The sequence below is a fragment of the Melanerpes formicivorus genome, unplaced genomic scaffold (assembly GCF_026170545.1).
Source record: "Melanerpes formicivorus ecotype bairdi unplaced genomic scaffold, bMelFor1.0.p_v2 SCAF_27, whole genome shotgun sequence".
Classification (NCBI taxonomy): Eukaryota; Metazoa; Chordata; class Aves; order Piciformes; family Picidae; genus Melanerpes; species Melanerpes formicivorus.
Window position 1 is genome coordinate 1,517,783 of NW_027142379.1, and position 25,457 is coordinate 1,543,239.

Sequence of the window (25,457 nt, forward strand, 5' to 3'; positions counted from 1 at the left end):
GTGTATGGTCACTCCCCTATAGCCTCCTTTCTCTAAAGCAGAAATGCTTCAGCTAAAGCATAAAGGACATCAGGCTGACAGAATAGCAGATCTCCTGGTAGGAAGTAGTATTTGCCATGATTAACAGCATTATTATTAGCAGATTTCAGAATTCAAATTCAGGATTCATATTCTGAAACAATACATCAGAATTCCTGTCCAGCACCAACATCCAGTAGTCATTACACACAAGAGAACGGCGTGGCACAGGGGACCTGTTTTCCACAGTGAGAGAATGATGCAATGCTCAGGCTCTCCTAACTGGCACCACTTCTTTGAAACATGTCACAATTGTAATTTCTCTGCCCTGCATTCTGATCCTAACCTGCTGCAGGCCTCCAAATCTTGCATTGTATTCTGTGCACATTTCCTAGTAGTCCTTCCTGAAATTAACCATTCCCAGCAGGCAGTTGTGGCGTAATGGGATTTAGCCTCACCCAGCTTGCTGTGTATTGATTGCACAGAGGAGACAAATATTTCACCACAGTATGTTTTAGAATATTTTCATGTATCTTTAATTTCTATGATTAATTTTTTTAGAGCTATTGTTTTTTAACCCAGCAGCATCTGCAACACCTTTGCTTTGCATGGAAATAACTTGCCTTACATGGATTGTATGTATGTGTCTAGTGTGACTGTCTCTGATTTTTGGTTGCCATACATTACATTATTTAAAACTCTGAAATCACTTCTCAGTTGATTCACAGTTTTTTCTTCTCTCTCCTTTCCTTCTCTGTCTCCTCTTTCTTCAGTCAATTCATTAGTTGTCAATGAGGATGTTCCAAGGAAAGGACCATGCCTCTTAAACCAAAAGAATGTTTGTTTCATTGTGTAGGTGTGAAATCCCCTTAGATGAAATGCCGGTTTGCAGCTGATTCAGATCTCTCCATATCTGATCCTATTTTAGATTACTGCAGAACTACATTTTAACTTTTTATTTTGGTCCTTAAGAAAACAAATCTGCTAACCCAATGTTGCTCTGACAGTTTGCTAACACTGGCTTTCTCTTAGAGGAAATCGACTCTCAATCAGTTCTGATGCTTTCCCCCTTTTTTTCTTGTTTATTTTTCTTTGAACATTGATCTGTAACATCTGAACAATCTTGAGATGCCTCTCTGTGTAACTTCACTGTGTTTCTTCTGCTTTTAATTTTCTCTTTTGTTGTTGTTGTTTTGGTTTTTTCAGTGGTGTCCTGGTTTGGTTTGTTAAAGCTTCGATGCCGTATGTGTGGTTGTGCTCTATTGGGCAAGTTAAGCAAGTTATTTCCTGCCATTTTCCTTTTCAGTTGGTTTTTGTTTTCCCCCATCCCCTCCCCCGTTAGCTTTGCTTTGCTCTTGTACCCTCAGATCTTGTGGATCCACCATTCCCGGCCCATTTTGTTGACCTTCCCACCACTGCAACCAAAGACTCATTTTCAGTCCTGATTACATTTTCCAATCTCTATTTTTGATTTCCATTTTACTTTCAATGTTTTTCATTCGCATCAAAGATGACGAGACAGAGTCTACAGAAACATCTATCCTGAAAAGCCATCTGGTTAATGAAGTCCCTGTGCTAGCCAGTCCAGACCTGTTGTCTGAAGTGTCTGAGATGAAACAAGACTTGATCAAAATGACTGCCATCCTGACAACTGACCCCTCTGATAAATCAGGCTCCATTAAAGTGAGAGATCTTGGAAAAGGCGCTGAAGAGGAGCCGGGAGAGCCTTTTGAAATAGTGGAGAGAGTGAAAGAAGACTTAGAAAAAGTCAATGAAATTCTAAGAGGTGGATCCTATCCCAAAGAAGAACGTGTTGTGCACAAGTCCCTTCCCGAAAAAGAACCTGGAGAAGAAGAAGAGTGGGTCATTGTCAGTGATGAGGAAATTGAAGAGGCCAGAAGAAATGCTCCTTTAGAAGTAACTGAACCTCCCTGTGTAGAAGTCAGGATAGACAAAGGGACGGCAAAACCAGAGAAGACAGACATGACAGGAATGGTAGATTACCTGACAGAGGATTTAAAAACATATGTTTCTCTTCATGAGGTACAGCCACAAGCCTTACAAGAAGATGTAGTAGAAGAGAGATTTGAAGCTGTAGTAATAAGCAGGGACTCTGAGAAAGGACAAAAATCACCAACAGCTGGAAAACTAAGTCAACAGGAGAAACACAAGCCAACGTTAGACATTAAAAAGCCAGTTAGGACAAAAGTCAGAGACAAGCAAAAGCCCAAGGAAGGCAAGATGCACAGCAGTGGAGAACAAACAGGACAAAAGAAGCCCACTTCAGATGGGTCAGGAGGTGAGGACACTGGCTTAGCACCCACAGCTGCTCCTGAGACCAAAGCAGTGTCCCCTGTTATAGAGGAAACTCCTATTGGCTCAATAAAAGATAAAGTTAAAGCTCTCCAGAAACGAGTGGAAGATGAACAAAAGGTACGGTCAAAGCTTCCTGTCAGAGTTCAGACAAGAGAAAGCACTGCTGAAAAGGCTTCTAAAAAACCAGCACAGGTCAAGAAACCAGTAGCACACAAAGCACAACCTCCCGTGTCACCTTCTTCTAAGACAGAAAGGCTTGAGGAGACCATGTCAGTTCGTGAACTGATGAAAGCCTTCCAGTCAGGTCAAGACCCATCCAAGAACGTATCGGGGCTGTTTGAGCACAAGTCTGTCAAACAGAAGCAGCAGCTCCCCGAGAAGGAAACCCCCCGGAGAAAACCAGTTCCTTCACAAAGCGAAACGAGGCGAGGAGCAATCCACAAGCCAGACAAACAGAAGGACAAAGCAGGCACAGCAGGAAAAGCAGAGAAGGAGCCACTGTCAAAGAAAGGAAAAATACCAATTTCAACTGCTGAGACTACCAAGAAAGCTGCAAGTAAAGACCAGGTAAAAGAGCAGAGCAGCAGCAAAAAACCAACTGAACCTCTCCCTCCAGTATTTGATGATCAAAGTGCCAAAGATAAAACAGCTGTGAAGGGCAAGACTTCTGATGACCAAAGAGATGCTGACTTCCAGATCAGCCCTGACCGAAAAACCTCAACAGACTTTTCCGACGTCATTAAAGAAGAACTGGAGGACAATGACAAATACCAACAGTTCCGGCACCTTTCAGTGACAGAGGAGGGAGAGCTTAACCCGGAACAAGTGCTGACCAGTCCTTTCAATGCCTCTTTTCCCACAGAGTACGGGAAAGATGGATTCCTTCCTGCTCTTTCTCTGCAAAGTGCTGCTTTTGATGGGAGCTCAGAAAGCCTCAAACATGAAGGTGTGGCTGATTCTCCGGGTAGCCTACTTGATGGAACTCCTCAGATCAGCTCTGAGGAAAGTTATAAGCATGAGGGCCTGGCAGAGACTCCAGAAACAAGCCCTGAGAGCCTTTCATTCTCACCAAAGAAAAGCGATGGGCAAATTGAAGAAGCTAAAGGAGCCACTAGAGCACACACAAGAGCAGAAACATGTCCTCCAAAGGAGCTCTCTCCAAAGGAAGATGAAAAAGGTATTACTGACAGGCAGCTAGATGCTGTTTCTGAGGCTAGTAAGTCTCATTCTGCCCATGTATCAGAAGAGCTTGTACCTACAGCCTCTGAAGAAGAGGCTGATAACCTTAAAGGAAGTAACTCAGCTTCCATTATGAAAGATGTTAGCAGGGATAAAGAATCCAGAACCACTGCACATTTAACTAAGTCTTCTGAAACACATGACACTGCTTTAGAGAAAGAAAAAGATATAACCTGTGAACGCCGGGGTGTGGTTAGAAGTCCCCAGAAATTGGAACTCTCACTTACTAGCCATGATAGTGAAGGCTGTAGCCCAGTTGCAGATGACTCTTTAACTATAAGTCATAAAGACTCCCTGGAAGCAAGCCCGGTGCTAGAAGATAACTCATCACACAAAACGCCTGACTCTCTGGAGCCCAGCCCTATGAAGGAGTCTCCCTGCCGGGATTCCCTTGAAAGTAGCCCTGTAGAACAAACGGTCAAGGCTGGCATTCTGGGGCAGGGTCCTCTTCAGTCTGTTCTTAGCAAAGCAGAGACCTGCCCAGAGCTGGCACCGGTGCGTTCCAGGATCCTTCGTGACCCTGAGGGAAGTGCTGATGATGACAGTCTAGAGCAAACATCCCTCATGGAGAGTTCAGGGAAAAGTCCTCTTTCACCCGAAACTCCTAGTTCTGAAGAAATTAGCTATGAAATCACACCAAAAACAGCAGATTCACAGGCACTGTCAAACGTCCCAAAGTCGGCCGTGATCCCTGAGGTCAGTGAAGAACAAGAAGATGACTCAGAAAGTGAACCAAAGAAGAAATTCACCCCTGAGGAGGAGATGTTTAAAATGGTGACCAAAATAAAAATGTTTGATGAATTAGAACAAGAAGCAAAACAGAAGAGAGACTACAAAAAGGATTGTAAGCAGGATGAACCTTTTGCAGTTGCTGATTCAGAAGCTGCACATGAAGCTGGAGAACCAGAGTCAACAGCTGTAGAAGAAACAGCTGTACCCACAGTGGCGATGTCTGCAGCTGAATCTAAGAACCGCTCTTCCTCTTCAGAAAGTGAGCTGGAACTGACTCAGCTGAAAAAAGAAGCCAGCTCTGGGCTCTTAATGGAGCCTGTGATCTGCGTGCAGCCACCCTCACCACTGCCATCCCGCATGGGCTCCAGTTCCAGTCCTGACGAAGCAGGTTTTCAACCTATCGATTCAAAGCATGGCTCTGTCAGGACAGGGGCAGTTAAAGCAGAAGAGGACAAGCCAACAGAGGCTGACAAAGAGGAAGCCCTTACCTCTGGGGACAGCTGTAAGGCTTCCACCAGGGAACCAGGCACTTGTCTTTCTGACAGCTGCATATCAGCAGACACTGCTGAATCAAAATGCAATGGTGCACACTGCTGTGAGGCAGCCAGTCCCACTGCCTCGGGCACACGGGCTGGGGATGCTCTCTGTCATGCCACCGGTGACAGTTCCCACAAAGAGGTTCACGTTGAGTCTTCACTACAGCAATATGATGCTGCTGAAAAAGATGTCAAACCTGCTGCATTAACACACAGTGATCTTATTTCTGCAGGAGCTATGTCTGAGAGAGCAGAGGATAGTTCTTGTGGCCACAGTACCATCGAGTGCTCTGTGCCACAAGATGGCAAGCTGGCTGGAGATGGTACCATTGACCATTCTGCTCTGGGAGAAACACATACAGATGTGGAAACATCTAAAGGAGATACTCATGCTGAGGAGCCCTTACCAGAGTATTCATCCCTTACCACTGACACAGTGGAACTTGAAAGTGGTGTGGCAGATGCTGGTGAAAGTAGTGCTCCTCATATAGTAAGCCCTTATGAAAATGTGTCTTCTGACCACTTCTTTAGTGACTCTGAAAGTAAGGTAGGGCCTGGTGGAAGTCTGCTCCCTAGGGAGAACTATTCCATGGAAGAAGGACAAGATCAGAGTGGTGAAACTTTACATAGGGACACAGGCAGTGAGTATCACTCTTCAGAGGAAGTATATATGGAAATAGAGCCAAAACCAGGGAATCCATTTCACAGTATGTCACAAGGGTCTTCAGATTCCAAAAAATTAGATGAATCTGCCCTTGAGGATATGAAAGATGAATCAGAGAAATTGATCAGTCAAGTTGTCATCACTAAAACCGATGTGGATTCTGACATGTGGAGTGAAATACGTGAAGATGACGAAGCTTTTGAAGCCCGGGTGAAAGAAGAGGAGCAAAAGATATTTGGGTTGATGGTAGACAGGCGATCACAAGGCACCACACCTGACACGACACCAGCCAGGACACCCACCGAAGAAGGGACACCACTCAGTGAACAAAATCCTTTTCTTTTTCAGGAAGGAAAATTGTTTGAAATGACTAGAAGTGGGGCCATTGACATGACCAAAAGGAACTATCCAGATGAAAGCTTTCACTTCTTCCAAATGGAGGAGCAGCCTCAGGAAGAAGTTTCTTTATCTGAGGAAGTGAAAGAAGCAGCAGAGCTGGAATGTGCTAATTTGGAGGGCTCACCAGATCCATTTTCTCCTTCAGAATCAGAGGACATGGATACCCAAGAAAAAGATGTCCCCCCAGCATCTGAGCCTAGTGATAAATCAGAAGAAATGACAGGCGAAGGTGTCAGCATAGGCACCACAAAAGCAGACCTTAAATCCAGAATTCCAATTAAAATGGGTATTTCAGCTTCATCAAAATCACCAAAGAAAGAAACTGCTGCCTCTGAAGCTGAGCCCTTCTCCAGAACGGAGACTGACACGGCTGACAGCAGTCAGGTGCCTTGCCCTATCTCTCCTGAGCAGCCTGCAGTAGAAGACGAGTTAGATTTTTCTGGAGTCACTAGATTAGCTGGTTCTGAACAGGGTGACGAGTCCCCAGACTCTTCACCAGAGGAACAGAGATCAGTGATTGAAATCCCTACTGCTCTGATGGAGAGTGTGCCTTCTTGGGAGAACAAATCCAAAATCCCTGTCAGGACAGCCGCTGCCGCACCGCAGTCCTTGCAGTGGGAGAACGAGAGCCTTCCCACAGATGACTGCCCAGATGGTTTGCAGTGTGAAGGAAAAGATGACCATGCAAAACCAAAGTCTAAAATCCCTGTCAAAGCAGCTTTCCAGAAAGCTGAGCAGCAACACATACACACAGACACACCTGCCCACAAGCTAGAGTCACCCAGTGCTCTTGACGTGACAAACAAATTGCCTGTGAAACAAGATAGCCGCAGTAAATCTGAATCTGATGCAAGTACTCCTGTGGACCCCAAGAACAAGCGTGCCCTAAAAGCTAGGAGTTATGCTGAGGCAGAAGCAGAGGCCAGGGAGAGGGAGGGAGAGGTGCAGCTTGAGATAGACTCAGATGAGGCAACAACAGGAAGATCCAAGGTATTTTCATCACGGCTGCCAGTTAAAAGCAGAAGCACCTCAGCCTCCTGTGGTGCTTTCAGTCCCACAAGGGAAAGTAAGGACCATTTTTTTGACCTTTACAAAAACTCCATAGAATTCTTTGAAGAAATTAGCGATGAAGCTTCTAAATTAGTGGAAAGACTCACGCAGTCAGAGAGAGAACAAGAATTAGTTTCAGATGATGAAAGCAGTAGCGCCCTAGAAGTTTCAGTTATTGAAAATGTGCCATCCAGTGAGACTCAGCAGGCAGTTCCTGAAGACATCTTTGACACCAGACCCATTTGGGATGAGTCTGTAGAGACTCAGATTGAACGTATCCCTGACGAAAATGTCCATGACCATGCTGAAGGTATTTGCCAACGACTGGGATTCCCTGTGCGACGCATGTCATGAATTAAACCTTTTGGTTCTTTGTTTCCTTTGGGGCGTGTGTGTGTGTGTTTGTGTACACCTGTGACCTCTGTGCCCTTTTCTTTTAAGCTTTTGGTGGCTAGTTGTGTATTTATCTTTTTGGTTTTTTTTTTCTTTCTCCCCGTGGGCTGTGCTTGGTTTTTTTGTGTTGTGTCTGTGTTTTTCTTGTCTGTGAAACAATCTCAAGATTGCCAACCATGAATGCTTATGAAGTGTTACCTTAAAGAACATACACACTTCTAAAAAGACCTCTTGACTGACCATTAAGCTGATGGCTCAGGTAATGCACATTTTGGCTTTTGGCTTTCCCTGGCCCTACTCTTAACTATTAACTTTTACTAACCCTGAAATATTTGGGCATTGATTGAGGTAGAGACAGGCAAATTTATTTTGAGAAGGAATCCACAGAAGTTTTAAACAAGTAAGTTTTGCCATGTTCCTTTTGGATAGTTTTGATTTGTGTGAAGAAAATTCAGTGTCACCAGTGACTGCAGCGCAGGTTTTGTGGTGTTCGGGTTCCCCTCACCTACCTGTGTGCTGAGAAGCCACCATGGAGATCCAGCAGCTAAAATGAAACGTGCTTATTTCATTAACCCTAAGCAGCATTCTGTGCCTTCAGGGAAAATCAAAACTCAAATTTTGCCATCCTCAAATGAGCTTTGTGGATGAGGGGAACAGTCAGTCTCGCTGTTCCTAAAATAAGCGAAGCCTGGCAAACCAACATCTGATTTTTCCTTGCCTTCGGTGTGAGTATTCTCTATCAGTCCCTAGTTGAAAGGGTGAAAGACACTTGAATTAACAGTATCTTGAAGCACCATCTGGACTGTTTGAACCAAACTCCCCTTGCAACAGGAAGACCACAATCAGAACTACCAGTCCAGATGAATTTTTCAACCTTGGCATTTACTAAGGAGGCATGGAAAATGATGGCACTCCACTTAGTTAAAGGCTTCAGTTTAATGTTAGATTGAAGTTCTAGAATAAAATGCTTGGCTAAAATAGGTAGAGTAGGCACAGCTCAGTCCTGGTTTAGATTTTCACCCAAAAGCCTGATTCTCCAATGGAATATGCAGACACTTCTCTGCCCTTTGAAAAATCAAGTTTCCCCTCTGCTTCCCCCTTCCCTGGGGACTTACATCCCTTGCTGTAGTTACCCAGCTCTACCAGCTGCCCACATTTAGAGTGGTTAGATGAAAAAAGCACTTTCCCTTCTTGGGCTCTGTTACCTATGAAGATGTTTTCTTAGCTTGTAAAAGGCAACTTGTGGCTCTCTTTGATCTTTAGATCAACAGGATGATCAGGAAAGGACAGAGGAAAGACTGGCCCACATTGCTGATCATCTTGGATTCAGCTGGACAGGTAAAATGCATGCTGCCTACTCCAGAGAGAAAGGAGGGCAGCAGGCCTCCTTTTATTCAGAACAGTTCCTGATTATCTAAAGATGTTTTATAGAAATATTTCAGTAGCTGTCTTCTGGTTACTAAGATCCCTGTAGCCTCTGAGGTAAGAGCTCAGATGCAGAGGTGAGGAGACTGCACGTGCTGGGGATCTCCAGAGGGAAAACTCTTTAAGTATGGGCACATGGAAAAGAGGTGGTGTATGGGACCCTGCTCCTCTGTGCAAAATGCAACAGCTCTGTCTAGGAGATAAATGAGCAGAGGAACACACATCATCTATGTTCTGGAACTTCTGAGCTGGGACACATAGAGGATAAATGACATCAAATTGTTTGTAACAACCACTTCAATATTGTGGATTTAACAGATCTGAGACAGTTACCACTGGGGGAGGCAAGGGAAAGCAACACAGAACAAAACACAGATGTCTGTCACTGACAAATTGGCTCAGGAGTGTTTACAAAGAACCACCACCATGCTGGGTCAAACTCTGCAATCCAGCAAAACATTGCTGCAAAACCCAATTAAACCAGGTCTACACTTTTTTTGTGTCTATCCCTAGAGAAGTACCATGCTCCTGAACATAAGCAAGACTCTAGGGGTTAGAATTGCACACCAGAGAAAAATACCTGCTCCACAGTGGTTTTACAGGCACCTCCAAACTATAGGCAGTATTCCATTGGTTCTTTTTAATCTTATTCACCCTCTTCCTTTCCTGTCCTCCATTTCAAACCATCGAGAAGACTTGGAGCATGTCACTCATGTCACCCAACATGCATGATTTTGAAATCAGGAGGGCTTCTATCTCTGCAAAGTAACAGATCAGGACTCTGCTGAAAAGTTTTGTTCAGGCTTACCTGACTCCCTAGGATTTGAATCTAATGTGTAGTGACTCTGTATTTGTTGAGGTTTACAGCTGCGCAGGTTTGCAAGCTTGGAAATCAGGTTAGCTGGGGTTGGGGGTTAGGGTTCTCCCCATCCTGTCAAAACATGGCACTCTCCAAAATCAGTCCATGCCACCACAGTGAGAATGAGAGTGGAACAGAATATTAATCCTTTGTGAAAGAAGCAGAAACCTGGAGACCAAGAATACCAGGAGGAATCCCACATGTCTTCCAGGATTTAACTCATGTGCTGACCTTTTTCAGCAGCTGCAGTTTAGTTTGGTGGTGGCAGAAAGCTTACCCTGGTTGTGGATACAATAAAAATGCTACAAATTATTAACCCCATTCTCTTTTTTTGGAGAAAGCCTGAGCATGTGCTACATCAGGAGGACACTGGTTATTCTTAGCTTCCCATGCTCAGTTTTCAACTGTAATTCAGAGATACTTGCTTTTCTTTAACCAAAACAAGTCCAGGGGAACAGTGGTATGATTATTTATGAGCTCTACAAAATCATAGAATGGCTTGAGTTGAAAGGGACCTTAAAGACCATCTAGTTCCAAACCCCCTGCCATGGGCAGGGACACCTCCCACTAGACCAGGTTGCTCAAGGCTCTTAAACACTTCAGGGATGAGGTGTTCACAACTTCTCCAGTGTCTCAGCACTCTCATAGTCTGAAACTCCTTCCTAACGTCTCCCTGTCCCTTCTGCCAGTCCAGGCTGCTGGCTCTCTGGTATCAGCATCTTCCTCAGCTGCTATCAGAAGATCAAGACATGCATGTCACAGATAGCAACTTGGGATGCCCTGGATAAACACCGGTCATAATCCTGTCTTAGTGAGGAGGATCAAGGGGCTAGGAAGCTTGGAGCCCAGTATAGGTGGCTATAGAGTCCAGGAACCAGCCTGATCCCAGTAGTTTAAATCTTTTTTAGTTCTTTTACTACATTTTCATCCAGGTTTCTGGCATACTCAGCATTTCAGAATCTGCTAAGCATGGTGCTCTCTAGCTAGAGAGATTTTCATCTGCTCATAGGCTGTTTCTGCAGCTACCCTCCATTTGAGAGCTCATCACTGCTGGATTTTGTCAGTAATGGTATATCTCAGAGCTAGCAATGGCAGACACAGAAGGAAGGCTCACACACATCCATCACTTCCAGGCATAAAGCATGTCTGCCTTTGTCATAGACTTACAGTGTCTCCAAGTGTAACATGAGGCACATACAAGCAAAGAGACTTTGGTTTCAGAGAAGCTTGTATCCATGTAGACTCTGACAGCTGAAGAATAGATGTAAGGTGAGGAAGAAGGCAAAGGTGTCATTACAGGGATGGGTTTGTTTTTCAGAGCTGGCGAGAGAGCTGGATTTCACAGAAGAGCAAATCCACCAGATCCGAATTGAAAACCCTAATTCACTTCAAGACCAGAGCCACGCACTCCTCAAGTACTGGCTGGAAAGGGATGGGAAGCATGCCACAGGTTTGTTTCCAGTTCCAGTACCTATAACTGTCTCAGCTTTCTCAGCTGAGATGACAGAAGGACTCTCAGAGAAAGGAGTTTAATCCTATTCATTTGAGGGCGAGGCAGAACATCTTCCAGCCAGCAGAGTGGTGTAACAATGGTGTTGTTCTAATGCCACAGATACAAACCTTACCCAGTGTCTCACCAAAATCAACCGGATGGACATCGTTCACTTGATGGAGACCAGTGGCATCGACCCCATGCAGGCCCATGGCACTCGCACCTATGCCGAAATCGAGCAGACAATAGGACTGGACCACAGTGAAGGTAATGACTCCTGGTTGAGACTGCCCAGGAGTGATTCCCATCTAGCACCAGCCTCTGGTCTGAGATGTCTGACTTGGACAGTCTGTTAAATCTGATCCCTGAGCACTAGAATCTCGTTCTGAAAGCACAGATAATATGGATGATTGAAAACACATCACACAGGTCACTATTTCAGCAAGCAGCAGATCTCTGCATTAGCTGATTCTTAGGAAGCACATCAATTGTCAGAAACTACTGCAAATACTTATACCAAATTTAGGGGGTTTGGGGCTTAAAAAAGTACTTTCAGAAGAGTTAAGAAGGTTGCATTAGGATATGTAAAAGGAAAACTACTTTGCCCTTTGGAGGAGCCCTTGGATTCCAGGAGACTGAAATTCTGCCATGATGCTGCTGGCTTTTAGAAGTTCAGTAGATTAGATCAGTGGTTGTAAACTAAAGAAACACCTCCAAATGATGAGAAAGAAACAAAATTCCCTGTTCTGGAAGTGATACTTCACTTCTTACACACCCTCAACTTCATATTAAACTGGCAGTTCAGTAAATTATTAGGCAGCTACGAAAAAAAGCGACACCTTTCAGACCATTCATGGATTGCTGTAATTAGCATTCTAATATCACAGCTGATGAGTTTTAGAGTCTTAACTTCCATGTCCAGCTCAAACTCGGTCCAAGCAGTTCTGTTTCCCTGCAGTGAATGAGGCTAGTAAGGAAAAAGGCAAAGCATGAGGCCTGGAGCCTGTGGAACAGACAGGCAGATGCTGTTTTATCGTTTGTCCACAATGAGAGCTCTGGTTCTGAGATTAGGATTGGGTGGACACGTTTATATGCTTCAAAGCACATAAATTAGCTAGGTGCACATAAATTCACCTAGTCCTCTGTGAATGTCTTTGTCCATACTTGTGTAGTAATTTTCCATAAGCTGATAAATCATGGATGCTAGGGAAAAGAGTCTGTCTAAACCCTATCCTAATCTGCTAGAAAAAAAACCTGCTGTGAACCTTTCTTCATGCTTTGAGAGTTTCATAATCAATTACTCTAGGTAAATTTCTGGGTGTATTTTATTTTGCCCATGACTGCCAGGATTTGTTATTTAGCAGTAGCAGTGGCAATGCAGTGTTCCTTCAGACACTTAGGGAGGTTCTCTTCTCTCCTACTCAGGAGCTCTATACATTTCAGGTGATGTGTTGCAGCCAAGGATTTTAAATGCACAAGGAGAACAACAGGGATTTCCTGCATGCTAGTAGGACTTGTAATGACATTTCTCATCTCTGTTTTTTAAAGGGTTTTCTGCACTGCCAGAAGAACTGTACAGTTCAAGACATAAGAGGGAAGAACAACAGAGAATATCTAAAGACAGTGAGCAGACTGAACACCCTCCTATTGTCTCAGAGGAAGATGTGTCTGTCAGTTATTCTCCTTTTCAGGACAGTACTCCCAGGAGTGAGGCAGAAGTGTCAATGGCTGAGCTCCTGAGACAAGCACATAAGGAACAAACAGAAGCTGAATTCTCAGGGAAACACCAAGATCTGCCAGCAAAACCATCTGCTGCACAACACGAGTATTTGTAAGTGTCAAAGGACCACAACAAAACCCCTGTGGAATGGATTATCTCTTCTCTGTGTAATTGCTCATCAGACAGTGTGATTAGGCATTGGTTGGGGCTGTCCAACCCCTCTAATTGTTAATTACCAAACACACTCATGACTCCTTAACATCAGCCATTGGTTTGGGCCTGCTGTCATTCCTAACCATTAATTACTGAACATACTCATCACCCTGTGTTATGAGGCCTTTCTTCCTTCCTCCTTCATTCAAAATAACATCAAAAATAGTTTTGCCTTAAATTCCTATTTCATAAGGCTCCAGAATGGTACACAGACACGTCCCTGGGTCAGGAAGAGGAGAGGGATTCCCAGCCAGATTCCCCTGGAGCTATTGTCAAGGAGTACCAGTTCTTTCTAGAATTTTCTAGACAAGATAACAGAAATGTAACAATATTTGATCAGTGCATAATGTTTCTGTCTTGGCTTAAGCCCAACCAGCAACCAAGCACCACACAGCAGCTTGCTGACTCCTCCCCCTCCACATGTGATGGAGAGGAGATCACACAAAAAGGTAAAACTTCACAGTATCACCAAGGTTGGAAGAGACCTTGAGGGTTAAGAACACTTTAATGACTAAAATAAGTAAAGAAAATGACAGGAACAATATTAATAGTAACTGCACTGGAAAAAAGACTATAACAAGAACAATCCCAACATAACTTTCACACTAAATCCAAGCCACAGCACTGTACCAGCTGCTAGGGAGAAAATTTAACTCTATCCCAGCCCAACCCAGGCTAAGTCCTTATAGCATTTGCAAAGCACAGTGTGGTAGTAACGCCCCTTGAACCTGTAATTCACAGTGTCACACCTCCAGGAACAGAACAGGCTGCAGCTCCAGGAACTGCAAAAGCAGCAAGTGAAAAATCTGCACCTTTCAGTGTGGCAGAGAGAGAAAAAACATCACCACAGCCCCCATCATCTGCTCACAGAGATGACTCTCCCATCATTCAAGAACCTGAGGATCCCCAGCTCCATCAGGACGACCCCTCTCAGAGGAGAAGTAGTCTAGTGATAGTGGAGTCAACTGATGAACAGACAGAAAAGTTTGGAAGAGGCTATGAAGAGGAATCATTAGAAAAGGTAAATAACAACATTACCTGAAAGTAATTGACACAAAAGAACAAATTTTATGTCTCTCATTCCTTCCTTCCAAAACTCAGATCCTGAAGCTTAGACTGTAATTCTGGTTCTGCTACCCTCACTCGTGTCTTGGTCTGTGACAGTTCTGTCCACACATGTGAAAGAAAACTAGTGTAAACAACAGCTGCAGAAACAAACCTTGTACACGTCAAAGCTGAAAAACAGATGGATAATATTAAAGGCTTATGAGGAGTTATAGAATTGTTCTGGTTGGAAAAGACATTTTAGGTCAAGTACAGTCATTAACCCTGCACTGCCAAGTCACCACTAAACCAGGAGTAGCTCAAAGCAGCACAAAGAATGACAGGAAAAACACTGCAAAGTTGGTGAGGGTGGAGAAGGGGCAGCAGGATGTAGATTGCATAATAACAAGGAAGAAAAGAACTTGAGAATAGCATTTATGTAGCATGCAGGCTACAAAGAAAAATGGAGCTAGGAGATGGAAGCAAAGAAAAATCTAGGTCAATGGCTGTGTAAGACAAAGGAACCTTATTGGACTGTTGGGAGAGGGGAAAATATCAGGAGGCAATGAAAGAAAGCAACTGTCAGTATTTCCCAAGTAGCAGAGCACTAAGATCATCTTCTAGATTTGGTATCACAAAGACTCACCCTGCTTTTCAATATGCTAATGAACAGCAAACGTGTAGTCAAGTGGCCAAAGCCTCCCACCCCCATCAGTGTTTCCCAAGTTAAAGCCAGGTAAGAGCCCAAAACCCTAAAAGCAGAAGTTTTCAGAAGTGGAGGTGGCTTTAGGTGAAAACAAGACAGAGCCTGTCGGCATGTCCCACCTACAACAGAGTGCTGCTTCCATGCTCCCACCAGGAGTTAGCTGAGGAATTAGGAGTGCTGGCGCTCAGCTCGGACGAGGATGAGGTGGTCACTACCAGGGTCATTCGCCGCCGGGTGATCATTCAGGTACCGGGTGCTGAATGACTGCCTGGAGCCTGGCGACATCTTGAGGCATGTGCAGATCTGCAGTGGCCCTGAATGATGCATGGGCATTGGATGAGCTGTTCAAACCCTTTCCTTGAAGGCAGGATTACAGTAATACTGCTAACCCAGCTCTAAACTGCTTAGACACCTCAGCAGGAGGACAGAGTGTTCTCAGCCCCATAAACAGCACCTTCAACTAACGTCTCTTTGCCTGTCCTTTGTGACGTAACTTTCCTCTGCATGCCTTTCTAAGGGTTTCTTTGCACAAGTTTTTTTCCTAACATCTCTTTTTTCCCCCCCCTCAATCTTTAATCAATTAACTCATTTTAAAACTGCTTCAAGTTGCCTACATGAAGGCCTTGCTTCATAAAACATTGTTCTTTGTCATACAGGCTGATAGTATGCCTGAAATGCCACCAGAAACAGTCACAGAAGAGCAGTACACAGATGAACATGGCCACACAGTGGTAAAGAAGGTATTGTCAGCTGTGCCCCTTGCTACCTTCTTACTCTCCTGCAAAGGGAAGGATGAACACAGTCACATATGTGCCAGTTTTTCTTTTGTGAAGGGGCAAGACTTTTAAGAGCAAAGTGTGGAGAGAACCAAATTTCCTGCTTTGCTCAAAGAATTATTTCTGATTTGCAAGCTCATTCTGTATTAGTTTGTAACTTGACATATTTTGTTAATTTTTCCACTTAAAGCCAATGAAAATTCTGCACACTTCCATGTTTCTGGGGAAAAGGGGGGTTTTAACAAAAAAATCCCTGCATGAACCACAACAGTTTTGTTTTGGATCACATTAATGGACCTAATGGAGGGCTGAGTCACCTAAACCTACACCTAAGAACTTAAAAATCTCTACCAGGTGTTACTGACTTTCCATATCTGGACATACAGTTCAGTTTTTATGGCACAGAGATTATAAATTGCTATATGCATAAATCACACATTTCCTTGTATGATGGCCTCCCAAAGCAAGCTTTTTCAGACCATGCTTGCAAAAGGTGAATTCTGCACAGCATGGTGCTCCTGGTTTTATCTGACAAATGCTCTGCAGGTCTTCTACACATAGTCTGAATTCTGCTGGTAGCAAACTCCCCATCTTTTTGTCTCCCAAGAAAACATCACAGACCCAGCTGGAATTGTCACAGCAATGGCATACTTTTCCCAAATGTTTTCCCAGTTATTCAGGATTCTGCACTTAGGAGATTCCAAAGCACTGGAGGTGCCCTGCATCCTAGGCATGTACCTATGCTATCCCAAATCACCCTGCAGAGGTGATGACAATCCTGAGTACCAATACCAGATTAGTCCCACAACTGTTAATTGTACTGCACTATAAACAACTGTTATAGAATCATAGAATCAATAAGGTTGGAAAAGACCTCAGAGATCCTCAAGTCCAACTTATCACCCAACACCTCATGACTAACTAAAACATGGCTTCAAGTGCCATATCCAATTCTCTTTTGAACACCTCCAGGGACTGTGACTCCACCACCTCCCTGGTCAGCACACTCCATGGCCAGTAACTTTCTGGGAAAAACTTTCTCCTCACCTCGAGCCTAAACTTGCCCTAGCACAGCTTGAGACTGTGTCCTCTTGTTCTGGTGCTGGTTGCCTGGGAGAAAAGACCAACCCCCACTGGCTACAACCTCCTTTCAGGTAGTTGTAAGGAGTAATAAGGTTTCCCCTGAGCCTCCTCCAGGCTAAACACCCCCAGCTCCCTCAGCCTCTCCTCACAGGCCTGTGCTCCAAACCCCTCCCCAGCTTTGTTGCCCTTCTCTGGACACGTTCAAGTGTCTCCATGTCCTTCTTAAATTGAGAGGCCCAGAACTGGACACAGTGCAGCAAAGTAAAAACCTTAGTCCCTGTGAAGGACCATATACAGCAAGTGAGGTGATAACACAGCTCTGAGGAGCACCACAATTCTGAGACCCAGACAGTAAGTCAACACTGTGACCAGTGATGGTTAGCTAGAATGATAAATTTGTTTTAACACATGCTGGTCAGATCTGTCATTACCTTCAGAGCCTCACTTTGCCTGTCATGGTTTGAACTCAGCTGGCAGCCAAACAACATAGCAATGGTAATAACAGAATAGACAAAGAAGTGATGCAGAGTGCAGCTGCTCACCACCCCCCCAACCAATGCTCAGCCTGTTCTTGGCTAGTGATCCTGGAGGAGAGAATCCCAAAGCCACAACCCCAGAAGAGCCTGGGGCACCCTTGTCTACATACTGAGCATGACATACGATGTGGAATAGTCCACTGGCCAGTTTGGGTCTGTTGCTCTGGTAAATAAAATTGATAGCTACAGGTCCTTGTCTATGCATCTGTTAAAGCCTGAACCACTAGTAGGAAAAAGATGCCCTTTGAGTAGAAAATGTTGTATAAGAACTTGTAAATTGAAGCATTTAAAACACAGGGATAAACATAAGAAGGAACACGCTGTTGTTACTTCTTTAGGAACAAAGCTCTATTTCATTCCTTCAGGTCACTAGAAAGATCATCCGGAGATATGTGTCTCCAGATGGCACAGAGAAAGAGGAAGTCCTAATGCAAGGAGCACCACAAAGCCCTGTCACTGTGGAAGAAGGAGATGGCTATTCCAAAGTTGTAAAACGGGTCGTGCTGAAGAGCGGCAGTGAGCAGACGGAGGTCAGAGCTTCCACTTCCCTTGGCAGAAAGCAGCAGTACGCTGACAGTGTGCTTACTAACCACAGCTGACCCATACCAGCTCTGAACAATACTTTGAAAAGCTTTCTTGCAGATGGAAAGGCCTCAGAATAGAAAGAGGCAAGGTGGAGAGTGGGCAGGGAAAAAGGACAGTTTTCTGTGAAAGTAAGCCAGGACACAGATTCTGTGATGTATGGGCAGTACCAAATTGATACAGCAAGCAGCTTCCTACCACAGGTAGATCAGTGGCAAATGTGTACGTTACAGACACATCAATATACTACACACATCTGTTCAGATACCTCTTACTCTAATAAGAAAACTAGTGAATGTAGCAATGAAATGATCTGATGTTCTCTACTTTCTTTTCTGTAACTAAGCCCTTCTAAATACAGCTGTGTTAGGTTTAACTTCCTGCTGTGCTCTGTGCTTTGAAGGGGCTAAAATAAATAGCACTAATTTCATCTTGACTGTTTATAGAGCCAGGTAATTAAAAAGAAACCCCAACCTGGCAAGGTAAGTGCTTTTCAGTTTATCTTCCCCTGCCTCACTTCACCAGGTAGCCCTGCAGAGGTCTGTATCAGTCCAATTAAGGCTGTGACAGAGGGTCACAAGCAACTGGGGGGTTGCTTTCAGCAGCACTGCAATGGAAACTAACATTTAACAAGCAATCATTAGAAATGCTAAGAACATGACTGGCCAGAATTAATCATCAGAATTAATTCTCTAGGACTAAAGTAACAAGAAAATAATTGTTTTCTGACCATACTAGAACTACTGTTTGTCATTTGGAACCCATATACATTAAGTACATATCTTGCCAAATAACATCAAGTTTGTCACTCTCCCATGGTAACCTAAAGTTCTGGCCTGTGGCTCCTGTAGGAGCTCCTTGGTTTTCTCTCAGAAGAATTCTCTCAAGAGATGGACTGGTACCAGTTATTCACAGTGCCTGTGTGAACACAGCATGAGGTCCATTTGTTGCTTGGTGTAACTGCCATTCTGACAAGGATGATCACTAAAAGCATTGGTAGTAGCCATTATGTAATTCATATCCAGGCTCCTTCTGCTTTCTCATCTTACAGGTGACCCTGTCTGAACCTGCTGTTTTGCCTAGTGCCTCCAAATTCCAGTCTGAACCAGTTGAAGGCCGGAAGGTCAGCAAAGTCATAAAGACCACAGTAGTGCAAGGAGAGAGAACAGAGAAACACCTGGGGGATGCCAGCTTAGCTACTGATCTTCCGTCAGCCAAAGAGGACTTTGAAGAGGTAAAAGCTCCTTTTAAACATAAATATTAAAATCAGTGTCACAGCATACCTGGGGACAAATTCTACCCTACTGAAAGCTCTGGTGGTGGAGCATCATACTCAAATATTGAGGATAAAAGCTCTGCTATAGTTGGTTGTGTTATAGAAGGACTTGTAGATGAAGTGTGTGTGTGGGAAGCTAACGCCACACGATTGGCTGTGGGACATTTTAGGATTCTAAAACAAGTCCCACAGAAGCTTTAAGTAAAGTTGTTGGAAATCATGGATGTGGTTACTCTTAACATTAAGTCATCTGTTACCATCCATGGAGCTCAGTTTAGAAATGGATAGTTAGTTTGGGTACCTTGATGTATTCATTTGTCTTTGAAACAAAGATACAGCTACCAGCTAATTAGTACCTCTCCTCTTTTGATGCCTTTCCAGTAAGTTTAGACAATTCAGTAACAAGAGTGAGGAACTGAGAACCCTTTACTCTTAATCCATTTCATTGTCCCTTGGAATGACAAAACAAGGAGAGACCTTGACAAAAAGAAAATAAGCAGCAAAAACTGTCCTGGAGAGGTTCAGAGACATGGCCTGGGAATTAACAGGCTTTTCCCAGCTTGCAGCTTCTGGTCTGGTAAATCTAGAAGGCCACAGAGAATAGCAGAGGCAAACCCACATCCAGTCAAAAGGAAAACAAAAACGCTGCAGGGCTTGAGTTGGGCTACTTCAGATCTGGAAAGGAAGTACCAAGAGCTGCTTTGGTACACTGAAACTGTCCTGTAGAAGAAAGGCAACTGAGCTGTGCACTGAAGAATGGCAGGTAGATGCTTATTCCTCTGTTCACCATTGCTCAGCTTCATTAACAGAAAGCAGTAAGGGACAAGGAGCAATTATCTTCTCTGTCCTAGGTTTTTCATTCTTGTTTTAATTTGAAGTTTATGTTTTAATTTGAGGCTCTGAGCTATACAGGTAACAAAATGAAAGTCCAGCTGCCCACTTTAGTAGAGAAAGAGATCAGGAAAGAGGACGGATCAATCATTAAAAGGTTTGGCTTGGCATGTCAATCAGCTGTTACTAGAAAAGTATTAACAAACTCCTAATACATGAGTGGATTTCATGAGTGCCTGAAGTGAAACCACTGGCAGGAGCTAAAGCTACATTTGCAAGAGTACTAAAGATTTCTACTAACATTCTGTGACAGGAAGGAATGTGTGCACTGGAGAGGTCTACATTCACTTGAAAAACTTAAGTGGGTGGTGGTGGAGTTAAGGCTGTGTTGGGTTCACCAAGGCAAGCAGCCAAGCACCACACAGCTGCTCCCTAACCCTCCTGCCTCCCCTTGGAACAGAGGAGAGAATAGGAACAGCAAAAGTGAAAAACCTCATGGGTTGAATGGTGACAGTTTAATAAGTGAAGGGAAGAGGGAAGCACAACCAAACACAGGAATGCAAAAGCAATCACTTACCACCTGCCATGAGCAGCCCAGCTAGTCACTAACCAATGGTCACCTGCCAAGACAAACTCCCTTGGCAGCTTCTTCCTCTGGCCTGTTTTTAGCCCCGAGTATGCTTCTATACAGCAGGGAATTTCCCTCTGGCCAGTTCCAGCCAGCTGACCTGGCGGTGTGCCTTCCCAAAGGCTTGCCCACCCCCAGCCTACTCTCTGAGGGGGCCAGTGGGAAAAAAGGAGAAAGCATTGGTGCTGTGCAAGCACTGCTCAGCAGCAGCCAGAGCACTGCCTGTCACAAACACTGGTTTAGCCCCAGTGGAGAGCAGTGCACCACACAGGCAGCTGCAATGTGGTTTAACTGCACGCTGGCCAGACCCAGAGCAAAGGGGTGTCGCTGCCAAGCCTGTCTCATGGCAGGTGACACAGGAATCAGTGTGACTGACAGTTAACATTCATCAAGGCTGCTTCAAAAATATTTTTTTGCTAGCAGTTGACTCTGATCATTTAATAATTTGAACATTATCAAAATAGACAAGAGGATACATGAGATATTTATAGATGTGTGCATGTGATAGTTGAGCCTGAGGAGGAATGAGGCAGGGCAGATAGGAAAATATGTGGGAGAAAAAAACAACCCAAACCAAAACAAGCTACTGTAGCTCAGACAGCAAATGGCTTCATTCCTACCACACACAACGTGAGTCAAGGCTGCTGCGGGCTGGGTATCTTCCACACACCTTCTTCCAGGCCCTTTGAATCTACAGTGGCACTGGGGTGGTAAAGCCAGTGTTAGAAACAGAAAAGGAATATCCTGACCAAACTCTGTTTGCAAGCAGTAAAGCCCAGACCAGCTTTAGAGTCAGAGGAGCGATGCCACAAGTACGCACTGGGAGCCAGCTGAGCTGCTGTGCTGGCTTTGGACGAAGGGTGCACATTCTTGCCAAAGCACTCCCCCTAGTGAAGGGACCCTTAGGCCATTCAGGTCAGACTCAGAAGTGTCAGCTGTCCCATCAAAATGGAGCTATTCCTGGCTGAGCATGCAGGAATTCCCAAGCGTGCTTGGCTTCCCATGGCCCTCTCAAGGACACTGACCAAAAACTGGGCCTCTGGGCAATGCTAAGCAAGAGACACCCAGCTGTCCTATGACAGCTATGTTTATTTGCTTAGACCTGGAAGGGACTTGGTGGGTTTTCAGGTTCTGACTAGTAGAGCAAGATGGTTCCAGTGAGGTAAGAGAGTAACAGAATAGCTCAGGACACTACAATAGCACAGAGGTAGCTTTCCTGGCTGGCAGAACTAAGTGTTGATCAAATTCCTACTCTGCAGGAAATCTTCATATGCTGGAGATGACTACAGCAAATAGAATCATAGAATTAATAAGGTTGGAAAAGACAAATAGGAAGGTCCTGTCTGAATTTCAGCCCAGGTGGCACATGTCTGTGTGTTGCAGCATGGTTTTGCTGGGCTAAACCTGTGTGCCTAATTGATGTATAGACATTAACTGCCATGAGTTCACATTATGAAATCCAATTAAAGCAGTGGTGTGTTGCATTTGGGAAGCACCTCTGACCTCAGTAGTGTGCTTAAACTGCCAGTTAATATTCTTCTCAAGTTGTTTGATATGAAAAAGCCCTAAAACTGCAGCTGAAAGGGAGCATTTTTTAAACCCTTTAGGAACTGTGGGCTTTTAAGGAGTTTTCTCATCTGTTTTGTTTCAGGACAATGCTGAGTAAAGCCAGCACACAGAAGAGGACTGTGATGAAGGATCAGTATGGAAAACATGTTCACATAGAGGAGCTGGAAGACACACCAGAAGCACTACCACAGGATGACCTCCAACACGACCTCCAGCAGCTTCTCAGACACTTCTGCCAAGGGGACTGGAAACAGGAGGCGAAATGAGAAGCTGCCACCCCTCAACACCACCGCATACCATCCATCCCGTGTGCCACGTTCATCTCCTCTAGGTGTAGACATTGTCACCTACATCATCACTGAAGACACTGCCATTTCTACCTGTGCAGACGCAGTGAATCCATTTCTTCTCCCCCTCCCCATATTTGATTTTGGGTTTTTGTTACTTTTTACCCTGTAAGCTAATTTGTGACCAAAGATAGCATCCTTCATCTGGGATGATTTATCCACCAAACCGTCGTCTTTGTGCTGTACTGGGAGTTTGTCAGCATCGCCACTTCTTGCTGTCCCTTGGCTTCTGCACTAGCTTCACGAAATCACATTTGTCAAGCCAACTTCATCTACAGGCCTCTTCAAGTGACTATGTACAGGCGTCACAAAACAAGGGAGTTAAAGGTGTAAACTGTATATAGCAAGAGTATTTGGACTTGGGAGACTGCAGACAACACACTGCCTGTGACTACGATTAGCATCATGGATTACAAGGTCTATTGACACTGCTGACTGGCCACCAATGAGGTACCGACTGCAAACACAGACTGGCTGAGGAGCAAGCACTGCACATCTGCTGCAGCCATCAGACTTCCAGTGTAGGGATCTGTTATAGCCAATGGCTCTAAGAGTCAGGCCAAAACCTGGAAATCCAGCTGTCCTCTCAAAAAACAGCTGCCTGTGGCCATCAGTGCTTCTAAGACCTTTGGACAGCCACTCTCAGATTTCCAGAAAAAGAAAAAACAAACAAAGAAACAAAAAGAACACCCAATTAGGTCCCCAACCTGCTAGCAGCTATATCTACGGCACATCTGCATATGGTATTAAAACCTTCTAGATCCGGACTTGTGGCAGGGCATATTAAACAAAGATAACTACAGTAGTTTCCTCTTTCCATCACTGCTTAGCAAACCACACTGTCTTACTGGTGGTACTTCCTGCTGGCCACTGCACTGTAGATAACTATGGGAGAAAGACTTACCCAGTATACAAGGAGAATAATTAACTCACCGTGTTTTATCAAGATTGCCTCTTATCCGATACATGCATGTGGCATTTGAAGGTCAAAACCAAACCCTCCTGTAACCATGTCAGCTTGTTGGCCCTCTTAGCACTGAGCGAGCAGTTTTTATCCTCCAATCAAGTGTTTTTTAAACAGGGAGTGCTCACAATCCTTGAAAGGCAGTTTCTGTTCCTATTTTGTTATCTCTAATATATATATTTCTAAATCAACCCTCTGGAACCCATGATAGCATGTCTGCACCTGGCTTTCCAAACAAGGGAACAGAGATCTGACATCTGGGGTGTTCCGTACCTTAATGTTCCGTGGAGGGAGCTCTGTAGCGTTTTAGCATATACGATACACACAGACACACAGTAAATGTTTTTAAACAGCTCTTTGATTTTTTTAGTAGTGTACTTAAAAGCAGAGCAAACCAGATCCTCTCCCCTAGGAGCAGCACCTTTGCCAAGCGTATCTGGCCTTCCACCATGATTGGGTTGTTTGGCTTTTTTTAAGGACTCACTCAGTGCTCAGAACAAGGGCACGTCCTCACTAAGGTAACGATGCCAAAGGCACAAAAACCATCTTGGGAGTTGTGGCTTCCTGCAGGAAAAATAACCCAAGGTGCTGTGCTAATGTCTGGGGGTTTGGCAAGCAGGAAAACTAAACAACAAAAAAGGGGGGGGGGAGGGAGGGGGAAACCGAAACAAGTGGTTTTGGCAGCCAAACCAAATGAGACCCACAATGAACCATTTCACAAGGCCATGGCTTTCTGATTGTCAGAGACAGCACAGGATGATCTTCAAGGATGGGGCTCTAAAGAAATGCATTTCTGTTGTGTTACTTGCGGTGCAGATGATGTTCTGTGTAACAACATAATGGTTATTCACCTCTTATTTTGATTTTTTGCTGTGTTATCAGAGAACTTGAATACTGTGAGAAGAAGTGAATTTTAAGTTGACGAATCAGCATCTTGTTCCCATGGTGATAACACTAATTGAATATATCTATGAGGGCATGTATTAGTTAAAAATTAAAGAAATACAACACTAACAATACATAGCTGCAATGTGTACAATGGCTGATTTAACTAAATAAACATGTACAAGTGTTAAATGTAGCAACAACGCCTCACTCTCTTTTACTGCCAGCACAGCAGAACGAGGGCCAGCTCCTGTCTGGGTGCCTTAGCTACCAATTGGAACCATAGAACGGTTTGGGTTGGAAGTGGCCTTACTAAAGCTCATCCAGTACAACCCCCCTGCAGTCAGCAGGGACATCCTCCACTACAGCAGGTTGCTCAGAGCCTTGTTGAGCCTCAGCTTGAAGATCTCCAGGGAGGGGACCTCAACTACTTCCCTGGGCAACCTGTTGCAGTGTTCAGCAGCCTCATGCTAAAACACTTGTTCCTAACATCCAATCTAAATCTGCTCTTCTCTCATTTCAAACCATTGCCCCTCATCCTATCCCTGCAGGCCTTTGCAAACAGTCCCTCTGCAGCCTTCTTGTTGCCCTTTCAGGGATTGGAAGGCTGCTATAAGGTCTCCCCAGAGCCTTCTCTTCTCCAGGCTGAACAAGCCCAGTTCCCTCAGCCTGTCCTCATAGCAGAGGTGCTCTAGCTCCCTGACCATCCTCATGGTACCTAGCTCTGTAAGACACACTTGTAATTACTTATCTTTAATTCTGCTACTGTTGTCAGTCTGTTAGAACAGTCAGATACAAAGATTTTTTAAACCCTGGTTAATAGCTTTTCAGAGCACACCACCTTTTCTAGTTACTGACAGACTCTTCCTTCAGATACGGCGCAGACTATTTGTGACAATTACTTTGCTGGTGCAAGTGTCTCTGTTTACAGCAGATTTCTCTTGTTTAATGATCCAACACCTGAATGATCACGACCTGGGACCAAGCTTTGCTGTCCTCCCTGTTCTGCAGGCTGCAGTCTTAACTTCATGAGTTGTCAGGTGAAGGAAAACGATACAGAGAAACATGAGTCCAAGACACTTAAAGGCTGTTCCTTGAAATAATGCAAATGAGGGGAATCAGATCCAGGCCTTTTTCTCATTCAACAACAGTGTTTTTTGTGACAAAAATAAAA

General features: G+C 44.4%; 1 protein-coding gene across 50 annotated transcripts in view; it reads left to right on the forward strand.

Moving 5' to 3' along the window:
• ANK2 (ankyrin 2) overlaps window positions 1-24,486 on the forward strand; it is a 296,641-nt gene extending 272,155 nt beyond the window's left edge. For 18 of the 50 annotated variants that reach the window (XM_068153843.1, XM_068153848.1, XM_068153849.1 and 15 more), the window contains 12 exons: window positions 1,529-7,264; window positions 8,611-8,685; window positions 10,950-11,081; window positions 11,244-11,390; window positions 12,672-12,954; window positions 13,798-14,077; window positions 14,960-15,052; window positions 15,463-15,546; window positions 17,567-17,731; window positions 18,835-19,017; window positions 19,956-20,047; window positions 22,170-24,486. In XM_068153843.1, the coding sequence (XP_068009944.1) occupies window positions 1,529-7,264; window positions 8,611-8,685; window positions 10,950-11,081; window positions 11,244-11,390; window positions 12,672-12,954; window positions 13,798-14,077; window positions 14,960-15,052; window positions 15,463-15,546; window positions 17,567-17,731; window positions 18,835-19,017; window positions 19,956-20,047; window positions 22,170-22,353 (7,454 nt within the window). In that variant the 3' untranslated portion in view covers window positions 22,354-24,486. The remainder of the gene's footprint in view (window positions 1-1,528; window positions 7,265-8,610; window positions 8,686-10,949; window positions 11,082-11,243; window positions 11,391-12,671; window positions 12,955-13,797; window positions 14,078-14,959; window positions 15,053-15,462; window positions 15,547-17,566; window positions 17,732-18,834; window positions 19,018-19,955; window positions 20,048-22,169) is intronic. The other 32 variants (XM_068153867.1, XM_068153871.1, XM_068153858.1 and 29 more) reach the window with 7 other exon arrangements.
• Window positions 24,487-25,457: the final 971 nt, after the last annotated feature.